The sequence below is a fragment of the Haliotis rufescens genome, unplaced genomic scaffold, assembly GCF_023055435.1.
Source record: "Haliotis rufescens isolate VD_foot unplaced genomic scaffold, xgHalRufe1.0.p SCAF_4, whole genome shotgun sequence".
NCBI classification, from domain to species: domain Eukaryota; kingdom Metazoa; phylum Mollusca; class Gastropoda; order Lepetellida; family Haliotidae; genus Haliotis; species Haliotis rufescens.
This window is the reverse complement of record NW_025964112.1, coordinates 5,736,052-5,757,150: the sequence shown is the minus strand read 5'-3', so window position 1 is coordinate 5,757,150 and position 21,099 is coordinate 5,736,052. Positions and strand designations below refer to the sequence as shown.

General features: G+C 38.4%; 1 protein-coding gene across 1 annotated transcript; it reads right to left on the bottom strand.

Moving 5' to 3' along the window:
• Positions 1-1,408: 1,408 nt before the first annotated feature.
• Positions 1,409-20,977, bottom strand: LOC124143015 (N-lysine methyltransferase KMT5A-like). The gene is made up of 5 exons (XM_046511796.2): positions 20,706-20,977; positions 19,228-19,324; positions 6,045-6,177; positions 5,484-5,676; positions 1,409-1,559 (listed from the first exon to the last, which is right to left on the bottom strand). The coding sequence occupies exons 1-5, from the start codon at positions 20,784-20,786 to the stop codon at positions 1,461-1,463; spliced, it is 603 nt and encodes a 200-aa protein (XP_046367752.2). The 5' UTR covers positions 20,787-20,977; the 3' UTR covers positions 1,409-1,460.
• Positions 20,978-21,099: the final 122 nt, after the last annotated feature.

Below are 21,099 nucleotides of genomic sequence, written 5' to 3'. Positions count from 1 at the left end.
TGTGACCCGTGAAGATCCGGGATAGAATAGGTCTTCAACGACCCATTCTTGCCGTAAAAGGCATTTTCCATAGGCAAGAGAGTTAACTGACTATAATAGTCCAGTTTCCACCCCATTCGTGACCAACTCGTGTTATTCCGGGACAAGCCGAATAGCGACTCGTGCCCCTCTCATGGGCATTTTTGCGACCGGCTTCCGTCTTGGCGCAAACGGGCACACCTAAAACAATTGTCAACTCGTTGCGTAATGCTTCACATATATTTCCCCATATATTATATATATTTCAAATGCAATTTAAAGCACATCGGAATGTGCGGAAGTATACGGTATGATTGAACACATTTAACTGTGTCTTGGGTATATTTTTAGATGCAAGACATATGTAAAATCAAAAATTATTGCTGTGGGATTCTTTGATGAAGAACGTGAAGCCATACGCGCATTCTGATTGGTTTGTCGTATTTTCACACATAACATTCATCGATAGGGGGACGAGTCTTCTTGAAGGTTACGGAAAGGGGCGAGTGGTGACGAATGTTTCCACCCTTGCCGAACAAGGCTGGTATTATGGAGTTAGATTTTGGCTGGACTAACGAGTCTATGCATAGTCCAATCAAAATCGCGCAATGAAATCGAAATCCGGTTCGGAAACTGAAATGCAGATTTCGATTGATTGCAGGGTTTGCAAAGCATGTACACCGCCAACTCGTTGTCAACAGATATTTTCCAAATCTTTTCATGTTTTTAATCAAGGTGCTCAAGTGATTTCATGAACTTCGCGATGTAAGACCCGTTTTATCACAATATAGACCTTGATTTTTTATCAGATCGTCTTGACTGTAAGCCGCCATTTTGTGTGAAGCAAAATCAAGTGATACGAGAGGTGGAATCTGATTGGTCCATAGGAGAGGCATGGAGGGACATAACTCGTAATAGTCACTGGTGGCGCTACGATCGAGCCCAGGAATTCCAGCCTAATTCGGCAAGGATGGAAACAGGACCTTTAAAGTCAGTTAACTCTCTTGCCTCGGGAAAGCTTAAGGCGACTATGCTTGTCGTAAGAGGCAAATAACTGCATCCGGTGGGCAGGCTCGCTGACTTGGTTGAAGCACGACATCGATCCAAATTAGGTGGATCGATGCTCATGATATCAATCACTGGATTGTCTGGTCCAGACTCGATTATTTACAGACCTCCGTCATATAGCTGTAATATTGCTGAGTGCGGCGTAAAACAACCAACCAACCAACCAACCAACCAATGTAGCGATGTCTCCGAATGAATGAGATCAAGCGTTATCTCGTGTAGAACTTGTAGGTCGTATTTATAGGTATTGCAGTCGGTGCTGAAAAAAGTACACCGACATTGGACATTCATACACTGAAGCAGAACAACGACACTAAGAACGAAATATTTCAGTGTTGAACTGATTTAATAATACAGTAAACAAATATGGAAAATTACAATTCTTTATCCATTTTGCAAACCGGCAAAAAGGTCGTCTTTAGGAGGTCCAACCATGTCCTTTGAATACAAAGATTGGTTTGCACTTTCGATGGCTGAAATATTAAAATAATAATTACAAAATATTAACAGATAATATTATGTAAAACAAATACAAATGTACGAAAGTACATGTGAAAATTAAACGCAAAAACGCAACGCGGTATTAATCCATAGTTAATCAATTATATATATTGAGACTTTCACCCTGTTGTACATGGTATTGTAACTTGTAGAGTTGTGTCTCCCGTGGAATCGCCAGAACCCTATAATCGTTGGTTCGAATCCCGGTTGGCCCCGATTATGTTTCCAGGTTTGTCAGCACCATACCCGTATACGCGGGTTTTACCGAAGTTGTAAACGTTTAAGGCCTTCATCACTTTGGGCCTTCCTCCAACATTGAGCTGACACGTCCTGACTAAACTGGAATACTGCTTAAAGTGTTAAATGAAACTCACTGACTCTTATTGTTGCCAAGCATATTCTACATGCATGAGCTTGCTTTAGTTCGGATAAGACACTCCTTCGACGAACATCCACTAATTATCTCGACGAGCATTGGGAGGAAAAGGTGACAGTCGTGACCCTTACTGCGGTGTTGGTCGATATCAAAAGTTGAACCTCATTTACACTCTTCAAAAAAAAAAAAACGCACAGGTAGTATACATGTAGTTCATTGAATCTGACTGCACAAAAAATCCGGTATATAAATTTGATGTATGTTATTGGAAGCTTTGGTGGCCTGATATTCGACAAACGGTCCTTTCAAACGCAGCCATTGTCAATGTCTTAAACGGTACTGTTTTCACACTTGTTAAAAAATGTCATTGAGGAAAACAGTAAAGCAAAATACACGTGCAACTTATGGCATTCGTAACTCGTGGTAGTGGCTTTAAAAAGGCAAGCATAAGCCAATAATTTGTCATTCAATTGTCAACATTTTTGGAAAATGCTGAGACTTGGCGCTGCCGATACGAACATCGCCGCAGGACGTATCCAAAGAGGGGAATCGCAGTCTTCTCTTGCGCGCCACTTCAACGTCCACCACAGCACAATTTGCCGTCTTTGGGGCCGATACACACAGTTCAATCCACTGCAGACCAATCCAGAAGACCAGTTATCGTCCCTGTTTTGCAACAGATACATTTGAGTAACTGGAGATGAGTGTGGTTAAGCTATGAATCACGATTTTCTCTTCACCGGCGAGATGGAAGACAACGTGTTTATCGTCGTCGAAATGATCGTTTTGGCCAAAATTGTGTACGTGAATTCGACAATTTCGGTGGCGGTAGTGTCATATCCTACACCACGAGATCTGACTTGGTTGTGGTTCAGGGACATTTGACAGCAAATCGCTACATGAATAAAATTCACCTTCTTCCAATCATTGAGCTGTTTCAACAGGACAACGCTCAAACAAACACAGCTGGTGTCACGGTAGACTACCTTCATAATGCGTTAGAAGCAGAATGGCGCAGAATTCGTACACTTATCCAGTCAGTGCCGAGGAGATGCAGAGCCGTGATTGCTGCCCGGGGCGGTCACACAAGTTCAGCGCAACCTTCTGTGACATGACAATGAACAGTTTTCAATGCCTGTGTCCAACGACAACATGTGACTATCGAGCTCCAAAATTTCATATTTTTTTCTATGATATCAAATTACATATATCGACTTTATTAGGTACTATAATTTTACTAACAATCTTCCTCTACCTGCGCGTTTCTTTTTTTTTAAGGGGGTATGTTAATTATCAAAAAACTGTCACTGACGGTCATGATGTTCACACTACAAGCGGAGGGATAAGTTGGTATGCGGTCTACGGTGAATCCTACAGTAACACTTCTCAATTGCTACTTCATATTGTGATGATAACCAAATAAGCCACAAGTCCAATGCTTCCTTTGTAGCCTTTGTTATGAGCTGATGATGACTGAACCTCACACATCAAACTACACAATAGTATTAAGAGGGTTGCTGATATGTTATTACATTATATGTGTAACTCGGGCCATCGTGGGTTTTTAAGGATATAATCCATCTGACGCTAGTATGAAGTAACTGTTATTACAGACTAACATCTTAATAAAAAGTGTTCTAAATCAAACAACATTTCAAGCAATTCCCATTTTACGGTAATCCACTAATTGCTTACGTAGGGAAACGAAAGCGAGTGGCCACTGATGTCACTGTATAAACATACATAAACTGGCCTTCCTTAGGGATTCCGTACATATGTATGTGTTTCTCGTCGCCAAGGGTTGCCGGGGAGGGGGATCAGTGGCGGATGAGCAAAAATTAAAAAACCAAGTAAAATAGGAGGTTCCCTATGGCTAAAGGTGGTCAAAGCTAACAATGTGAAACAAAAGGGTTTTGACTATGTGTGCCAAATATTAAATTAAAAATATGTCTGGTCTACTATTGAGCGCAAGTTGAAACCGAAAATACTCAACGTAAAAACGTTTCGGAAAAGGATCTAAGAGGAAAGCACATGCAGATATAAAACAACAAACACATGAAGTCATATTGTAATTAAAAACATTCTTTCCCTTGACCTATTTCAAGTCATTATAACTGAAAAAAAAACAAGTTCGAATCAGTTCAGAAATCATCATAATTTTAAAACAAATATGTATCGTCTGACATGAAGTCTCGGGCGAACTGAAACCGGATACTTTTGTCTTGAAAATCTTTTTACACGGGTTTAGATCTTGATAGATAATTAAATATGTTTATATTTATTAAATTAGAATGTCAGATGAGCACGATCTCCCTAATTCAATAAAGTTTAAATTTAAATAACAAAGAAATGCAAAATATCCCTTCCAAAGGGGAGCCGATTTCATATTTGAAAAGCATTCATACAATAAATTCCTACCATATTTTCATGGAAATTTATATCAATCGTTTCCCCGAATTTCACAGATGAACGAAAATAGGACAGTGACGGTCAAATTAGTGAAAAAAAACTATTTATTAAAACAAGCACTGATTCAACTTAGGTTTCTGCAAAGAAATATTTAAATCAGAATGTCTAGTATCTTCTTGTAATGAGACAGTAGATCAAAGTACGCACTTGTCTATAGTTTAACAGTGAGAAAGTTTTGACTACCCTGACGGTTTCGATTATATATATTTGTATGAAGTACGGAATAACAAAATATACGTACAAATAGACGACATAATAGTAAATGTTATCAAATTGGCTCACTTTAAGTAAGCCAGGCGTACAAGATGATGAAGGGAAACTTGGACAGGATGTGATGGTTCAGAGGCAAGCTTTTTGAGGTACAAAGTCACTTTAACTCTCTTATCGCTCAGGGAATCGACAAAGGTAGTAGGCCGGAGGGTTTCAAAATTGGTAACAAGTTATGTCTACTTTAACGGATAAGGTAGCACCACCCTCGAACTTCACAAAATATGACAGAGGCCCGCCTGTGTGATTGCCAGACCCAGTCGCAGGGGCTTTCTCAAACATCAACACCACTCCCTGCTTTATATGTGAACTAGTGTGGAAGCGAATTCCATTTGACAAATCACAGAAAAAAATGTAGCAAAGAGTTGCTTCCATTTCAAGTTTCAACTGTTCAGTTTAAGAACGCATACTGCCCTTCATATATACGACGGTGGGTTTCAAAACACACTTTAATTATAAACTTGATACTTGTTTTCAAGAATCGAGATAGAAATGCTGATGGACGGCGAGAAATTTAGGAATATATAATATTTGTATTCTTTCGGCGGGAGGGAATTTTGCATGCGGCGGGAGATGAGAAACACGACAATGAGGACGCCTTTAAAGAAATAGCACATTTATATTGATCAGACATTAGTTTTTTTTAAATTAAAGTTTAATCCAAATGCGGTAATATATTTTTAAACGTTAAATGCTATTAATGATTGTTTTCTTTCCAAAATGATTTGTCCATACACCTCAACAGTGAAAGTATTAATTTGCACACAAAAAAGCCACAAATTACCTGTCGCCATGGAAAATCACTATTATAATTATAGTTAAAACGAATTTCTTGACCAGTTTTGATGAATCTGTGAGCGAAAAAGCCAATGTGAGGTCGCCCGTCCGCAAAAAGTAATCTTGCCATCGCATTTGGGTTACGCCACTCATCATTCATGAGACGACCATAGGATCCATCTTCTTGGGAAGCATCGATCCTTTTAATATGAAAATACATAAAATATTACAGCTTGAAAAATGATACCAGGAAGCATTGATCCGTCCAATAAGAAAACACGCAAACAGTAACAGCGTGGTAAATGAATTGTGGCAGCATCAATTTGAATATGAAAATACACAAAATATCTTAGGCCGGACAATACACTTATACCCTTTTGCATCGGATATTTAGATAACAAATTGAAACACATGATCTGAGACGCTCTAGGATTAGGCTTACTTTTCATTATATAATGTAGAGCTGGTGCATTATACTGCCTTGCTTTGATACAATCCATTTAGGAGCATTTTAAACTGAGATTTGTATTACTAGTTTTCAGAGGGGAAAGACAACACCGATGCTTACCAAAAGCTGCGACCGTCGCAAGGCAGTTCAAAGGTGTACTCGTCTATTATTGGCTTCTTTACACAATATTTACCATGGTAGTAGATAATGAAATCGCCTGGGGCGAAATCCTTGCCAGCAACTATCCCCCTACCTGAGGACAAATAATCAACTGTGTAGTGTAACATTAAATGTTACTTCATCAATTGATAGGGGTCACGGGAGGCCCACTCGTATAATGCGCCGCGATTCGCTGTGCAGAGTTGCGTCCCTTGGGCATGCCAGAAACCTATGATTGTGGGTTCGAATCCCGGTTCGCCCCGATTATGTTTCTAGGTTTGTCAACACCATACCCGTGCTCGTGGGTTTCACCGAACTGATAAACGTCTGAAACCTGCATCACTTCGGGCTTTCCTCTCACATTAAGTTGACAAGCCGTGGTATAATTGGAATACTGTTAAAAGCAGCGTTAAACCCAACTCACTCATCAGTTGATATACGATGGAGGCTTGTTTATCATGCTAATGACACTGCAAACACGAAAACGTCGTTTTTTTCCGTATATGGTCATTGGACGGAAAAACGACGTTATTTGGACGTTTTCAAACCATCGTTTTTCCGTCCAAATAACGTCGTTATTTGACATCGGAATTTACTGGGAGAGAACGATAGCGTTAAGCTCCTCCCTTTCTTGATTGACATTGTCAATCAAGCAACAGCGTCTACCGGTATTTCTACTTCTCAGTTTTCATTGGTCAGTCCCCGCGTGTTAGATTACAGGCCCGCGTTTGACGCTGCACTCGAAGCGCTTAGCGGAAGTACTGAAATCAATCGTTCTGCGCATGCGGATTACTTAATGCCTTGACCAAATTTTCCGTTCTGGGCATGCGCGATTTCGCGTATTGTTTCCTAGATTTAATGTCACCACTATTTGACAATGGTTCATAAACACAGTCACGTGAAGGTTCGGAATCGTAATGAGTAACTCCATTTAAATTGAAGAGTATCCCCAGTGATATGGGAGATTCCAAGATGAAACTATTCTATGGCTATCTAGGCTGCCACCCAAACCGATCTAAACGGGACCCGATAGCTTATTGTATGCTATATAGTCATATGGAAGTGGACAAGAACTATACATTGTATTCCGGCCGATTGCTCTTGCATTTACTTATAAGTCAGGAAAATGGACTTAAAAGGGGAGTTGTTGAATGTAATTATTTTAATTATTAAATGTTGCCTATACACTAATCTGGACGAACTTCTCATTGTTCTGTTTATGTCATCCTATATACTATTAGTATGTTACCGTTCTAAAGTCATCCTCTCACATAACATTACATTGTTCATAGTATCAAAGTTTAATCAACAATATCAAGAGCAGCGATTTAAACCACTGAAACACCCAAACACAAGGCTGTTATCAAGCGCTAGTGCAGACGTGATGCATCGTAAAAAACTGTATCTTGATGTCTTCAGAAATACAATTATACTACGAGATAGTACGGCTAACGCTGACTCACCGGTGGAACAAAGACAATATCGCTAATACAGATATAACGTATTTGAATGTTAATACTAAAGACAAACAATCATTATTTTTGCAGTGACGATATAACACGTATACACGTTTATTGTTAGCTTTCATCACTTTTGCTCTTCATTTTAATAACTTTGTTTTCACATATATATGTAGCAATACCCGACAAGCATGTCATACATAATTATGGGGCAGTTTTCATTCTTGTACTGACTTACTCTGGTGTTAATGAGCGATGTTTATTGGCTTGTGTGTAAAACCCCGTTTTTCTGGTAATCCTATTATTACTTAGTTTATGTCTATCTAATGACACCCTGTACTCTGGATCATGGCTCCGTGACTATCCATAACAATTAAGATGAACATTCAGTTCAAGTAAATGAATGAGTTTGTTTTGACGCTACAGTCAGTCAAAAAAAACAATGCTGTGAGGTTTGATAACAAACTTCTACCAGGTCGAGCATCGTGGATCCTCATTTTCTGCCTAAAGAGAATCATAGTTCATACATGTATGCTAATCCATCGGCGAATACCCTCCCACTCAAGATGACCTTACTTGTTGCTAAATCTATCATCTATCCCCCCAATCTCACCCCCACACACCCCCACACACACGCACGCACGCACGCACGCAAACACACACACGCGCACACGCACACACACACACACACACAAACACACACACACACACACAAACACACACACACACACACACACACACACACACACACACACACACACACACACACACAAACAACTGACCTAAATAACCTGGACAGGAAATACTGCTGATAGCCTCTGGTCAACTCAGCCGCGCCACCGCGGAATGTCCGTCCAACTCTGCAGGGGGCATTCTCAGTGGCTTCAAACGCGCTGAAATGTTTTCGCCTTGCATCCACGATGGTGGACAAGTGAAATCGTATGAAATTTGGCTATTTTAGGTCCTATCTCTTTTTTGATTACCCAATAAAGTCAATTCATAGTTACACGGTTGTGAAGCTTACAACTTTATAAGACTTATTCATCTCATTCCAAAAAAGCTACTCGCGCTCACATAAAGTTGTAGTTATTATGTCACTGTTTTATTTCTTTAAAAATATATTACATGTTCAACAATAACAATTAAGATGAACATTCAATTTCCGATATAAGTAAATGAATAAGTGTGTTTTACGCCACAATCAGTCAAAGACCAACGTTGTCCGGTCTGATGACACACAATCTACCAGGTAGCACATTGTGTACACCCTATCCCTATTGAAGTCTCCACTGTGGGTATTCCTGGGGACGAAAAGGTCCCATGTACCTAGGAATTTCATCAATACATTCATGCGCGGCATTCTCTGCCTAAAGAAGATCATATAGTTAACATGCTAATCCAACTCGAACTACCATCCCGCTCAAGATGAATTATTTTATGTAACATCCAACAGGCCCACATTTACGCAAGCACGCACGCACGCACGCACGCACGCACGCACGCACGCACGCGCACACATATTTGGATTTACCAATCCCTGAATTGAGAAGACGTGCGTTACGAAGCTCCTCCAAGTCAGCATCAATATCCGTATATGTCTGTGATATCATTACCCATCCAAAGCCGAATATACATTTATTGTGTTTTCTTGACAACAAATGTTATAATTGGGATAACACTTTCTGAGTAAAGTACAGATTCTCGTACTTTCTTGGGTTGAGTCCCGTCCGGGATTTGAACCCACACTGTGAGTGAGGCACCCAATCGCCAGAACACAATGTTGGCGATCTAACCCAGCCACCGAACCAAAAATGTTAGTCCAGATGACGTATACTTTGTGTACTCTGACAAGAGAAAAATGGCACGGCTTCTATGACCGAAAGCTTTGAACCAACAATGCCTTTAAGAAAGTGGTCAACAGTAACAAACATTATATTTGGATACCACTTTCTCAGTAAACTACATATTTTTAGGGTGGAGATAAATGACGTTGATGGTTGATTATCAATGGACAAATTAAAGCCAAAACTTAACTTATGAATGATTGGTAATGGGAAATGGACAATGGGCAAACGGGAGGCGGGGTAATCAGCGCCATGCCAGTTATCTGTTGGCTTCCCTTGTTGCGTTCCCATCTTTGCTATCTTTTTACTTTTGTTGTTCTTACAGGTACAAATATATGTTCTCTGCCTCATAGCATTTAATAATATGCACCTGATGAAGGAGAAAGTATATATTCCGAAACGCAGTGTTCCTCCGTTGACATCCATAAATATTTTTCCTTGTGTGTATCAGTTCTTAATGCCCTTCAAAGACTCAATCTAGCTTTGTTTTTAAATGTGGTGATATTTGCGTAGAATATAATATGGTCATGCCTATATACATTTGGGTCTTTGTCTACATAAGCATTTAGACATACAATTTAAAGCTAAGGACATTGCTAATTCTGCAGGCATGAAGTACACGTCATAGCAAGCTGTGATCTTTATTCACACTCTAGATATTCGTAATGGAGATCTGTAACTGAAGTTTACCGTAATCTTCCGCAACTCTCACCTCCTGACCAGTTGAACGTCTTAGTGCATTCAGATGCCATTGTAAAATTCCAGGCTGCCCCTCTTTCTGTGATGTTTTGACGGATGAAATCTATTGCGTTATAATAATCACTGTTTGCTGATATATAATATGTACATGTTGTAAAATATTTACGATATTTTAAACGTGTAATTCGATGCATATGCAATGCAATGTGAACATAAGTGCGGATGCACGAAGGCGGTTATAGTCATAGTTATACTGCGATGGATGTAGGGGAATGGTAGGCTAGGGGGTGTATGTATGTATCAGCGGAAAGCACGAATACCGATACATGAGGGCGGATATAGTTATAGTTCGATGGATGTAGGGGAATGGTGGGAGGATGGATTATGTATGAAAGCATGCGCATGGATCCATGATGGCTGACGTAGACATAATGGTGGGGAAAGAAGAATGTGAATGTGTGTGTGTGTGTGTGTGTGTGTGTGTGTGTGTGTGTGTGTGTGTGTGTGTGTGTGTGTGCATTAATTGTTTTATTGAAAGTAACTTCGAGAGTCAGTAAGAAACTAGAAGTAACTGCCTTTGTTCTGTAAACCTCACCAAGTTTCAGCTTTCGCCTCTTCCTTTGTGGACTGAGGTTTCACATTTGTAAAATGATCTCTCTTATCTGTCTGTACCATCAACTTCACTGCCCTCACCCCCTGCAGTTTTCCCGTCCCATATTGCCAAGCAGGTGACCCACAAGGAGGAATACCGCCCTCCCTCAGTCCAGTGATACTGTTCCTAGCACAATATTTTGGGGATATGTAGCCTTGCTGTGGGCAAACATTTTGTAACAATTTGGCAAACTTTGATATTAAACAGCAAATATTATTCAGTTTTATTTCAACAAAAACGGAAAAAATCGGATCCTACTTATTTTGTGGATACCATAACAATAAATCAAGCCAATAGATCGTTTGAGCTGGCATGAATATAAAAAATAATTAGCAAGTCGATAGTGATAATTCCCTCTGTTGGTCCCACGTGAAATGTTCTTCACGAATAGAATAGATGGCTGATAGACGTTCGACCGAATAATATCATTTGCTAACTTCAACTGTTCATCTAATTTCCATGAACGTATGTTACATAGTTCATATGTTCATGGGCTTCTTCACTGAATGTATAATGTGGAGGACTACTTCACTTGAGGATAAGTAACATAAATAATGATGATAATTTTGATAGTATTGCCTTTATTATTCCTTCAGATTATTAAAAAAAAGTTATTATGTTTTCATAGAGAGAAAGGGGTATGGAGATTGTGAGACTATTTTTAGCATCGGAATTGTTAACATAATTCTTAAAGATATTATGTTTTGTTTGTTTGTTGTTAAATGCTGCACTCAGCAACGTAAGGATATTAAAACATTACATTTAGGTTCAGTTGTATTTTTATATTTGTATCATTTTGCAAATGTTACAGAGACCTGATAAGGGATATATAATAATGTATAGTCGCTTTTCTTAAAGTAAGAATATGTTAGATTTATCAACCAGAAATATTGCACACAAGAGGATAATCATATTTCATGACACTATTCAACGTCGAAGTCAACGATATTTGTGTATGTTATTGCTACATGGCACGGATACGTCATGATAAAGCAATTAGAAATTGGCATTTGATGATATAAGATAGCTATGCGATAAATAACAAAGAACAAAGAAGGAAGCGATATTTATTTCACGATAAAAATTGTTCTATCATGACGTCATTTATTGAGATTCGAACATGCACTCGCAACTTGAAAAGTAAAATTTGTAAATTTGACCTTATTTTTGAGAGGTATGTGTCTAGTGAGTTGTTCCCAATAAATGTTGCTGGAGAATCCGAAAGTGAGAGTGATATGACAATCGGTATCGGGAGAAAAGGTACAGATGATTGACGAGAAAATTGTGAGAATATGCGGGACCAAACTCAAATCCTAAAATGGATTTATCTAGCATGGCCGGTGTCGGATTCTATTCAAGGAATCATCATTATTTAAGTACGGGTAAATATTGTAAAGCGTGTATTTTTTCCGAATTTAAAAGAGGCTGTTCGTAATGTTGATATCTCATATAGAAATAAACGAGTCTCGGTCGTTGTTTATCGTACAATAAACAACTCCCACTCGTCGTTTGTTTCTTAATTAATATATGACCATATACACTAACATTATATCTTTTCATGTTTATCGGTCAACAAAAGCGATATAAGCATTTCCATTATCATGAGAAACCCTTGCCAAAAGTAGCGCCAACTGCACCATTGCGACAACATCAGGAGCATGTTTCATGATTCATCATAATAAATGATGACATTGGATGCTCGCAAAAACGCGAGCTCATTCCGATCCACTAGTGGCACCCGCTACAAACACATCCAAAGGCAAGCCAATTGTTCACCCGAAAAGGCAGAGAATTGCATCTGACATCATTTTTGTCATTGACACGTCAAACCTGGAAATGCCGTCTACACGCCCAACACAAAGCCCAAGCCAGGACCCAAATCCTTCAAACCCGGCCAAAGTTCTGTTAATTACATACATTTCCCCCTAACCTTAAATAATCTATACTAGTTCTGAAGTAAATCGTATTTACCCGTATGAATCGTCTTATGTTATTTATTGCCGATAAACAGAATATGCACACTTTCTGAAAGTACTGTGTGATAAGTCACGCACCAAACCTATACTCTCGATATACATGCTGCTCTTACTTAAAAAAGTATATTGGGTTAACAAGATACGTATATTAAAGTACCATGCTTTCCTGATGTGCTCTCATTCTAATTTGAAATAATGGCATAAATAGTTACCACTCATCTTTATACTTAAAGGCATCAGGTTTGTCTGTCATAAGACCCCGAAACAAATATGTCCAACACAGCCCAATATTTGGCTCTTGGCTCCTTGTTTTTATATTTTATAAGTATTGTTTAAACAACTGTTTTTTTCTGTAAAATATGTTCATTTCAGAAATTAGATGTTATTCTAGCATCAGGTCTGTGGTACGTTTACTGCATCAGCATTACATTAAAACGATATTACATTATATAAATCCACACAGAGGAAATGCTTAACATTTATCTTTTAAGGAAGAGTGCAGGACGACTTGCTTTATACATATAAATGTGGACATATATGTAAAGATATATCCTTAAAGATAGTACAGTGTTCGTAGATTACTGTAGAAAATGGAATAATTATGTGAGTAATCGGGTTAATACCACGTTCAGCAATGTTTAGCCATATTGCAATATTGATTTCCAACATACAAGACGGACCATGAAATTATGACTTGAATTTGGACCTGGCTTCTGGTGTGATGTAACACCCCAGAATCTCCGGTAGAAAATGGGCTCAAAGCACGAATTAAGATCACGAGATGATACTGATGTATGCATCTGGACATATATTTGCGTAGTATTACTACCTTAATTCATCAGTATATATGTATTTTGCATAAAAGGATATTATAGGATCGACGCTGACATGCGCATATAACCTATTCACCAGTGCTGTAATATTTCATTTCTTCTGACACATATCGACACGAGAAATTATATTTAAATTTAAAAGGAGCCCAAGTGGGATAGAAATTTGAGTCTGAACCTGTTGAACAAGGCTTGTTTCATTTTGGGCTATAGCATTGCCGCAAGGCCTGGGCGGAAGGGAACACCTGTTTGCACCCATCAGATACCAATCACAACTTCTTTCTCCAAACGAAAACAAAATACGAAAAATGTCGGAAGTGTATCCTTCTAATTTTCTATTTAGATACATGTTTTAACTTTAAAGTAATTATATGTATCTCATGTATTATTAGTATCTGTGATGCTGGTACCGTTTTGTTGCCATTGTGTAGCTTTTGTGGAGTTATTATGAATATCAAATACATGCCTTGAAATATGGTCTTGTGAAAAGAACTCATCATTGAATCATTTGCATTTAAATTAATGCATATACCATTTACTTGGCGTGTATGGACATATTATCCATCTACTTATACACACTTATTATGGACATATACAGAATTTCATTGTACCTTATTATTTAAAAAAATACCCGTGAAGATCCGAGTTAGAATAGGCATTCAACAACCCATGCTTGTACGAAGGCGACTTGGCTCGCTGACTTGGTTGATGCATGTCATCGTATCCCAAATGCGTAGATCGGTGCTCTTGATGATAATGACTAAATTGTTTGGTCCAGACTGGATTATTTACGAACCACCGTCATATAGCTGGTATATTGCTGAGTGCGGCGTTAAACAACAAACAATCAAACAAAATCTATATAATTATTAAACACCTTCCAACAATGAGAAATTAAACTTATATTTTCTAAATATTCTGTTATATTTATAACATAATTTGATTCATAATTTAATTATTGCGTTGCTTTCTTCCCTGTCATTCAATGTGCATGTTCAAACCCCTAAACTTTTAATATTTCATTTTTCATAAATGGCTACGTTAGTGCGTTGCCTAGATCTCTCGTTACCTATTCACAAGAATAGATTAAAATAATTTGTTTTACTATCATATTTCTGTTTATCTAATTCATAATACGAAATTGATAATTCATTTATAATAGTATAGATCATATTCGTGTATATCACTATCTGATGCTAAGGTTTTATTTCAGAAAATATAATTAATTCAAAATGTAGAAAGATACACAATTTGCCATTATTTGACTTTTAAACTGTACAAAGTATGATATAATGATCAGAATGCCTGTAACGGGTAGTATTTAAGAAAGAAATATTTGTCGAGAAGTCCCATTTTTCAGATATGCCCTTCAGTAGTAGTATTGCATATCTCCAGAGAGAGGTTTACATTGTAGTTCTCATTATTTGTGGATAATTCAAAAAGCAACATAGAAAATATATATGCTACCATGACGAAAGAATACAGAGTATACATAACTCGCAATTCTATATATTCAGCAAACAGCCCAAAACCGAAACTCCACAACATATCCGATTACACTGATTAAGGCTGTCCCAGTTCTCAATGCGATACTGACGCCCGTTCGTCTCCCAGACCATACAGAATAAATTTAAAAGGAATCCAGCTCAAGTCTAGAACGATTTGGCAAGCCTAGATTGCCTTAATTCTATCCATGAAAGTAAGCATTAATAAAAAAATATTGTTCTTGTCTGCTTCAGATTATATGTTGTAGATACTTATTTTAACTAGGAAAATTGTACTGACACCGGCGCTGTCCCTATTGAAGCTATCCATAAGAATTTCGAATTGCCGTCCATTGTTCGATGTCAATACATCGATGACAAGTGAGGATATCATAAAGTAATTGTTGAAGCCGCGCTACACTTTGATAAAAATTCTAATCAAGTTGACTGGTGTGTACATTACTACAGTGAACATGTACATGATCATGCCCTAATAATGAAATGCCGTAATGTCAAATACTAATTTGTTATTGTGTGATGAATTTAACTTGATCAGTGGTAACATGTGATATTAATATTCCATCAATTTCTTTCCTGGTTGGTCCATCCATGTCTACAAAATGAAAATAATACAATTAAAATGGAGCATAGAACAATTCTTAATTTCAGGCTAGAGCTGTGGAAATCTAGACTTTCCCAATCATTATAGACTTGAGTTGGCCTCATGTTTTACATTATTCTCTTGGGTCAACGTCACAGCTCATACCATACACTAACAAGACCAGCTTGCCCCCCGCCGGAGCTCCCGGATTTTGGTTATATCATCTAACATGGCCAACTCTGCTCTTAAGTAAACAAGAACCTAATCAGCGAGGGGTCCTTTATCATCCCTATGTGGCTGCTTATAAAAATCTGATATCTTTTCCCAAAGACCTGGTTAATAAGATATTTTCTGTACATATGTATATGGTTCTATTTTAAATGACTGCAGCGCTCCATTATGAAAACAATTTGTTTTAACGCCGCTCTCAGCAGTATTCCAGTGATATATGACGGCGGTCTGTTGTATATGAAATATATGCAAATTGAATCTTGAATCTTGAAAGTTGTAACATTTCCGCAAATAAATATCACATGCAGTATACAGTATATCAACTGCAATACACTGTATACATCAGTATACAGTGTGTCGCGAGCTCTGCGCTGGGCTGGAGCACACATTTCCTACACCTCTCCCTTCGGCAAACACATCACGAGGATTGCAACGAGGTCATAGGTCAGGCGTGCACTCGTCAGTTGTCTAATACGGTCAAGAGTAAGATCTTCCGGAAGACCACTGCACTGGAGGTATGTGGATTATTGAGGAGGTACTACGTGTTTGGAACTGGGAGTTGAACACTAAGCACCTTTAGAGAAGAGCTCACAATAAAACGTTATGGACTCGCGGACGGACTTGTGTTTTCATTTCAAGACGTACATTTATCAGGTTGAACTTCCTAACTGTAACAATAACTGAACTTTACGCCTTTTATACACATTTGTGATGGGGCGACAATGCGACAACGAGACATATTTTGACCTTGAAAATGTCGCGTTACGGCATCGTCGCCCTTTTGTAAAATAAAGAAAAGGATTATCAAAGAGCGACAATGCGAACACGCGACAATGCGACAAATGGCCAATTGTCGCGCTTTTGTTAATTTTGACACGTTTTGCTTGTTTTTGTAAAGGCGTCAATGCGACAATGCGACAACGAGACAATGTCCCTTCCATAGTAATCCGTGCAAATAAAACTGAGTAATGAAATAGAAGTCTGACATGCCAGTTAAAAGATAGAGTGTTGCAGCTTCTGATTTCATAGATCTTCAAGAAGGGTTATCAATAATGGGATGGGTGATGAGTTCAACTGCATACGCTGTGATTAACAATAATGCTCCGAGTCAATACATTTTGTCAAATGTATGACATGTATTACGTGAATGAACATATTGTTTATACTCGTCCATGTTTTTGACGGACAAAATAATTTACATGCTCGGTAAAACTGAGGACGGGCATCATTGTGTGTTTCCGTGCTTTGTTCAGGTGAACAATTAAATTGTCCTTGCATGTGTTTGTGACGGGTGCCACTTGTGTGGCAGGATACGCTCACCTTTTCCCGAACACCCATTGGATGACCTGAACCACTTCGGATTTTTATCCCACATCAGTTTGATACACCATGATATAACTGAAATACTGAAATACTGTACAGTTGAAAATGATGTTTAATGCGATTACCGTAGTGTGTTACTGCAACTGTTCATATTTTGTGCAGTGATGTTATGTAATATGTAAAAGAAAGCATATTCAATTATCCAATTGATTTGAATAGAATATACTTGCGTCAGTGTATTTTATTAACGCCCCAAATCGTAATTTAAACACATAAAATAACAGATCACGCATGGTGCCTTGACTTACTACTAGATTAAATGGGCCACCCCGGAATAAAATAGTTCCCCCCAAAGCGAGGAACATATGTTTTAGTATGTTTACAAGAAATATATTCCAAACAATATCCTCATTAGATGAGAAGATCTTTTACAGAATTACCTCAGTGAGTCAATTACAATGACAGCGTCGTAATACATTTACATCAAGTACAATACGTCAAAATGGCCGACACGATAAACGTGACGGGAGATATTTTCGAAGTTGTTAATTAACCTGTGGCTATTTCAAGCCTTTGGCATCACTGATCAATTGGCCGATCATTGAAAGGTGATTGTGAAGATGTGTCAAATAGATACTAAGGTCAATTCATAGATTTCTGTAAATTGTCACTGCGACAGTTTGGATTTTTTTCCGTGTTTTTTTCTCTCTGGGATGGGTTGTAGCGAGGGTATATTTAAATGGGCTTGCAACCACGCTTCTGTATGAATTCGTACCAGGGAATTCCAAGGGTTTTCCCCAGGAATGTGGAAGTAGTCAGTGTTTACGCCTTTTCAAGAATACAGTCACGTGAAGAACGTCATGTGACCGACCTCGCGTCCAAGTCGTATATCTTGCAAACTTCACATTAAAAACTTAGTTATTGTTATAACCAAATGAAACACAACCCATTGTCCGATAGGGGTAACTGTACATAGCCGTTACCACAGTAAACTTAGTAACATTGTTTGGTTTGACTTCTTGGCGCGTGTCTGAATTCCATTAACATGTAACATATCCTAAAACTAGCTTATCAGCAAATCTCGCTGCACTGCGCGCGACAGATACTAGAGCAAGGCATGCCAGAAATACGAAACCTAAAGCTTCCGAAAGGAAGCCTTGGACATCACGTGCGTCAGGGGACCAGCGCCATCTGATTGGCCGTTAACAGTTGTACAAGGCGGAGCAAAAAGCATCGTTTTTCCGTCCATTTTACGCTTGAAAAACTCGACCCTTTTCTGGACACTTTCTAGACGCTGACCAATTAATCAATTTTAATGAATTTTTAGTCGTTTTTCCGTCCAATGACCATATACGGAAAAAAACGACGTTTTCGTGTTTGCAGTGTGATGTAACATGATTATCTGCGCGTGCCTTGTGTCATAACGTTTTCAAATCCGTGGACACAGGACAATAAGTCTTTTAGAGTCATGATTGCAAAGAGTTGAAAATAGTACTTGAATAAAATTAACAAAGTAAATAGTCCTACACAACGCTATAAGTTCAGTGGGGCAAAATCGTATTCGTCTCCAAAAAACACTCAATGGAAAGTCTCGTGTTTGTCTTTTGGAAGACAGTAGGAAGATGCATGTTTTGATATACTGATATATGTTCAACAATAGTACAAGTACCCCAATAAATAAGATTTCTAGCAAAACTTATACCATAATGTTACTGGAAAATACGTGGTAGCATTTTGGAACAAGCATAAATACAATTATGGTGGCACATCTATAATTACAGTAGTTACGACACAGGTACAGGCTGAACATAGCTTATCACTTCATTGCTTGGTGAATTAAACATTCCCCTAAAGTTGTGACGCTACCACTTATGCTGTTATGTAATACTGTGAACCCTTTACCGAATAAAGTATTCGTTTATTCAGTAGGCACAACATAAGTATAGTTTTAGTTGTCACAGAAAAAGACATAGTGACAGTTTTTTACGACAAACGTTGGGAAGCGTACACCACAAAACCAAGTTACTACAATGAAATACACTACCAATCGGATGTCCAAGGTGTGTTATACGTAGGTATGAAGGCGACATGTCGGATCGTCGGATAGCTGCCCTTGCTTCCTTGATCTGCTGTCTTGTATGCTGGGAGGAAGGACAAGGATGATACTTGTAATACTTCAGGTCAAGCTAAGTTCAGATTCAAGTAATCAGTTTTATAGGACCAAACATGAGCACAAAACACAGTAGTTGTAGGACGATATGAAATAGGGTTATATTGCAACTAGTTATAATGACAATCAAAAGATTCTGCAATGTTCTCCTTGAAGGATGCTCATGGGCTCTGGTAGGGATGTTTATGAACGGAACGATTTTTAGCATCTTTATATCGTCCAAAGGCGAGCTATGCGAAGGTATAAAGGCGACATGTCTGATCGTCGGATAGCTGCCCTTGCTTCCTTAATCTGCTGTCTTGTATGCTGGGAGGAAGGACAAGGATGATACTTGTAATACTTCAGGTCAAGCTAAGTTCAGATTCAAGTAATCAGTTTTATAGGACCAAACATGAGCACAAAACACAGTAGTTGTAGGACGATATGAAATAGGGTTATATTGCAACTAGTTATAATGACAATCAGAAGATTCTGCAATGTTCTCCTTGAAGGATGCTCATGGGCTCTGGTAGGGATATTTATGAACGAAGCGATTTTTAGCATCTTTATATCGTCCAAAGGCGAGCTATGCGAAGGTATAAAGGCGACATGTCTGATCGTGAATCAGCTGTCTGGTATGCTGGGAGGAGAAACAGATAACGATAAAATGTGTATTACTTCAGTTCCGATTCAAGTTATCAGTTTCGATGAGGATATAGTTTTACAGAAAGAAATATCTGTACATATCACGGTAGTTGTAGGATCTTTGAAATGAAAGACGGTAATGTTGAATATGAAATATAAGATACTTAGGCGATAAATCTCAAAAAAAAAACCGAAGAGTGGTTTATTTCATGATAAAATATTGTTCTATCATGACGTCATTTCTGGAGATTCGAGATTCGCAACTTGATGACGTCTAAATTGGACGACGTTATAGTTTTAGATGGAAGTGCCTAGTGAGTTGTTCCCCATAGATGTAGCTGGGCTAAGCAGATATACGCTATGGTCGAAACGATCACATCCAAAACACAGTGTTTTACTGCACGATAAACAACTCCCACTCGTCATTTATTCCGTAATATAAAAGACACTCTGCAGATTCTGCCATGTTCCCCTTGGAATATGCTCATTGTCTCTCATATTAATATCATTGATGAGTACGGTTTCAACCTCTATATATAAGTAGTCCCTCGGATGTGATAGGAATATAGATTAAACCCTCAATTAATTCCGAAAATTCTCTCAACAAGGTACGTCTTCTTTAAACAAAGTAAACACTGTTTACTGTGCAGGGGAATTTCACTCATCCACATCTCATGCTCACATCACTGAAGTCAATGCAAACATAAAAATACAGATAACAAACATACCTCAGCCAGCGTCAGTGCCACACATTCATCCTTATTCCAAATTGTGAAGAAAACCAGCACCAAAATATACAGCCTATACATTTCCAATCGTGACCTCAAAGATGCTGCAAGCTCAGCAGCGAAATACTAGTAGAGTAGGATAAATATTGATGCAGTGCATATCTAACATATTGACCAAACAATGTCATAGTATTCGCCCTTGTTATATTCTTGTGCACAGCCGGTAGCTAATAAAGAAACGCACGAAGTGGCCATTTTGCAACAGCTCTGTGAAGGGATATAATGAAACTCACGCTATAATAATACGACATGAATTGTTCTCCTGTAAGTTGAAGTTTGTATGGGATTCTGCTACGTCACATGAATGCTGAATGTTTGCACGAGATTGTCCACT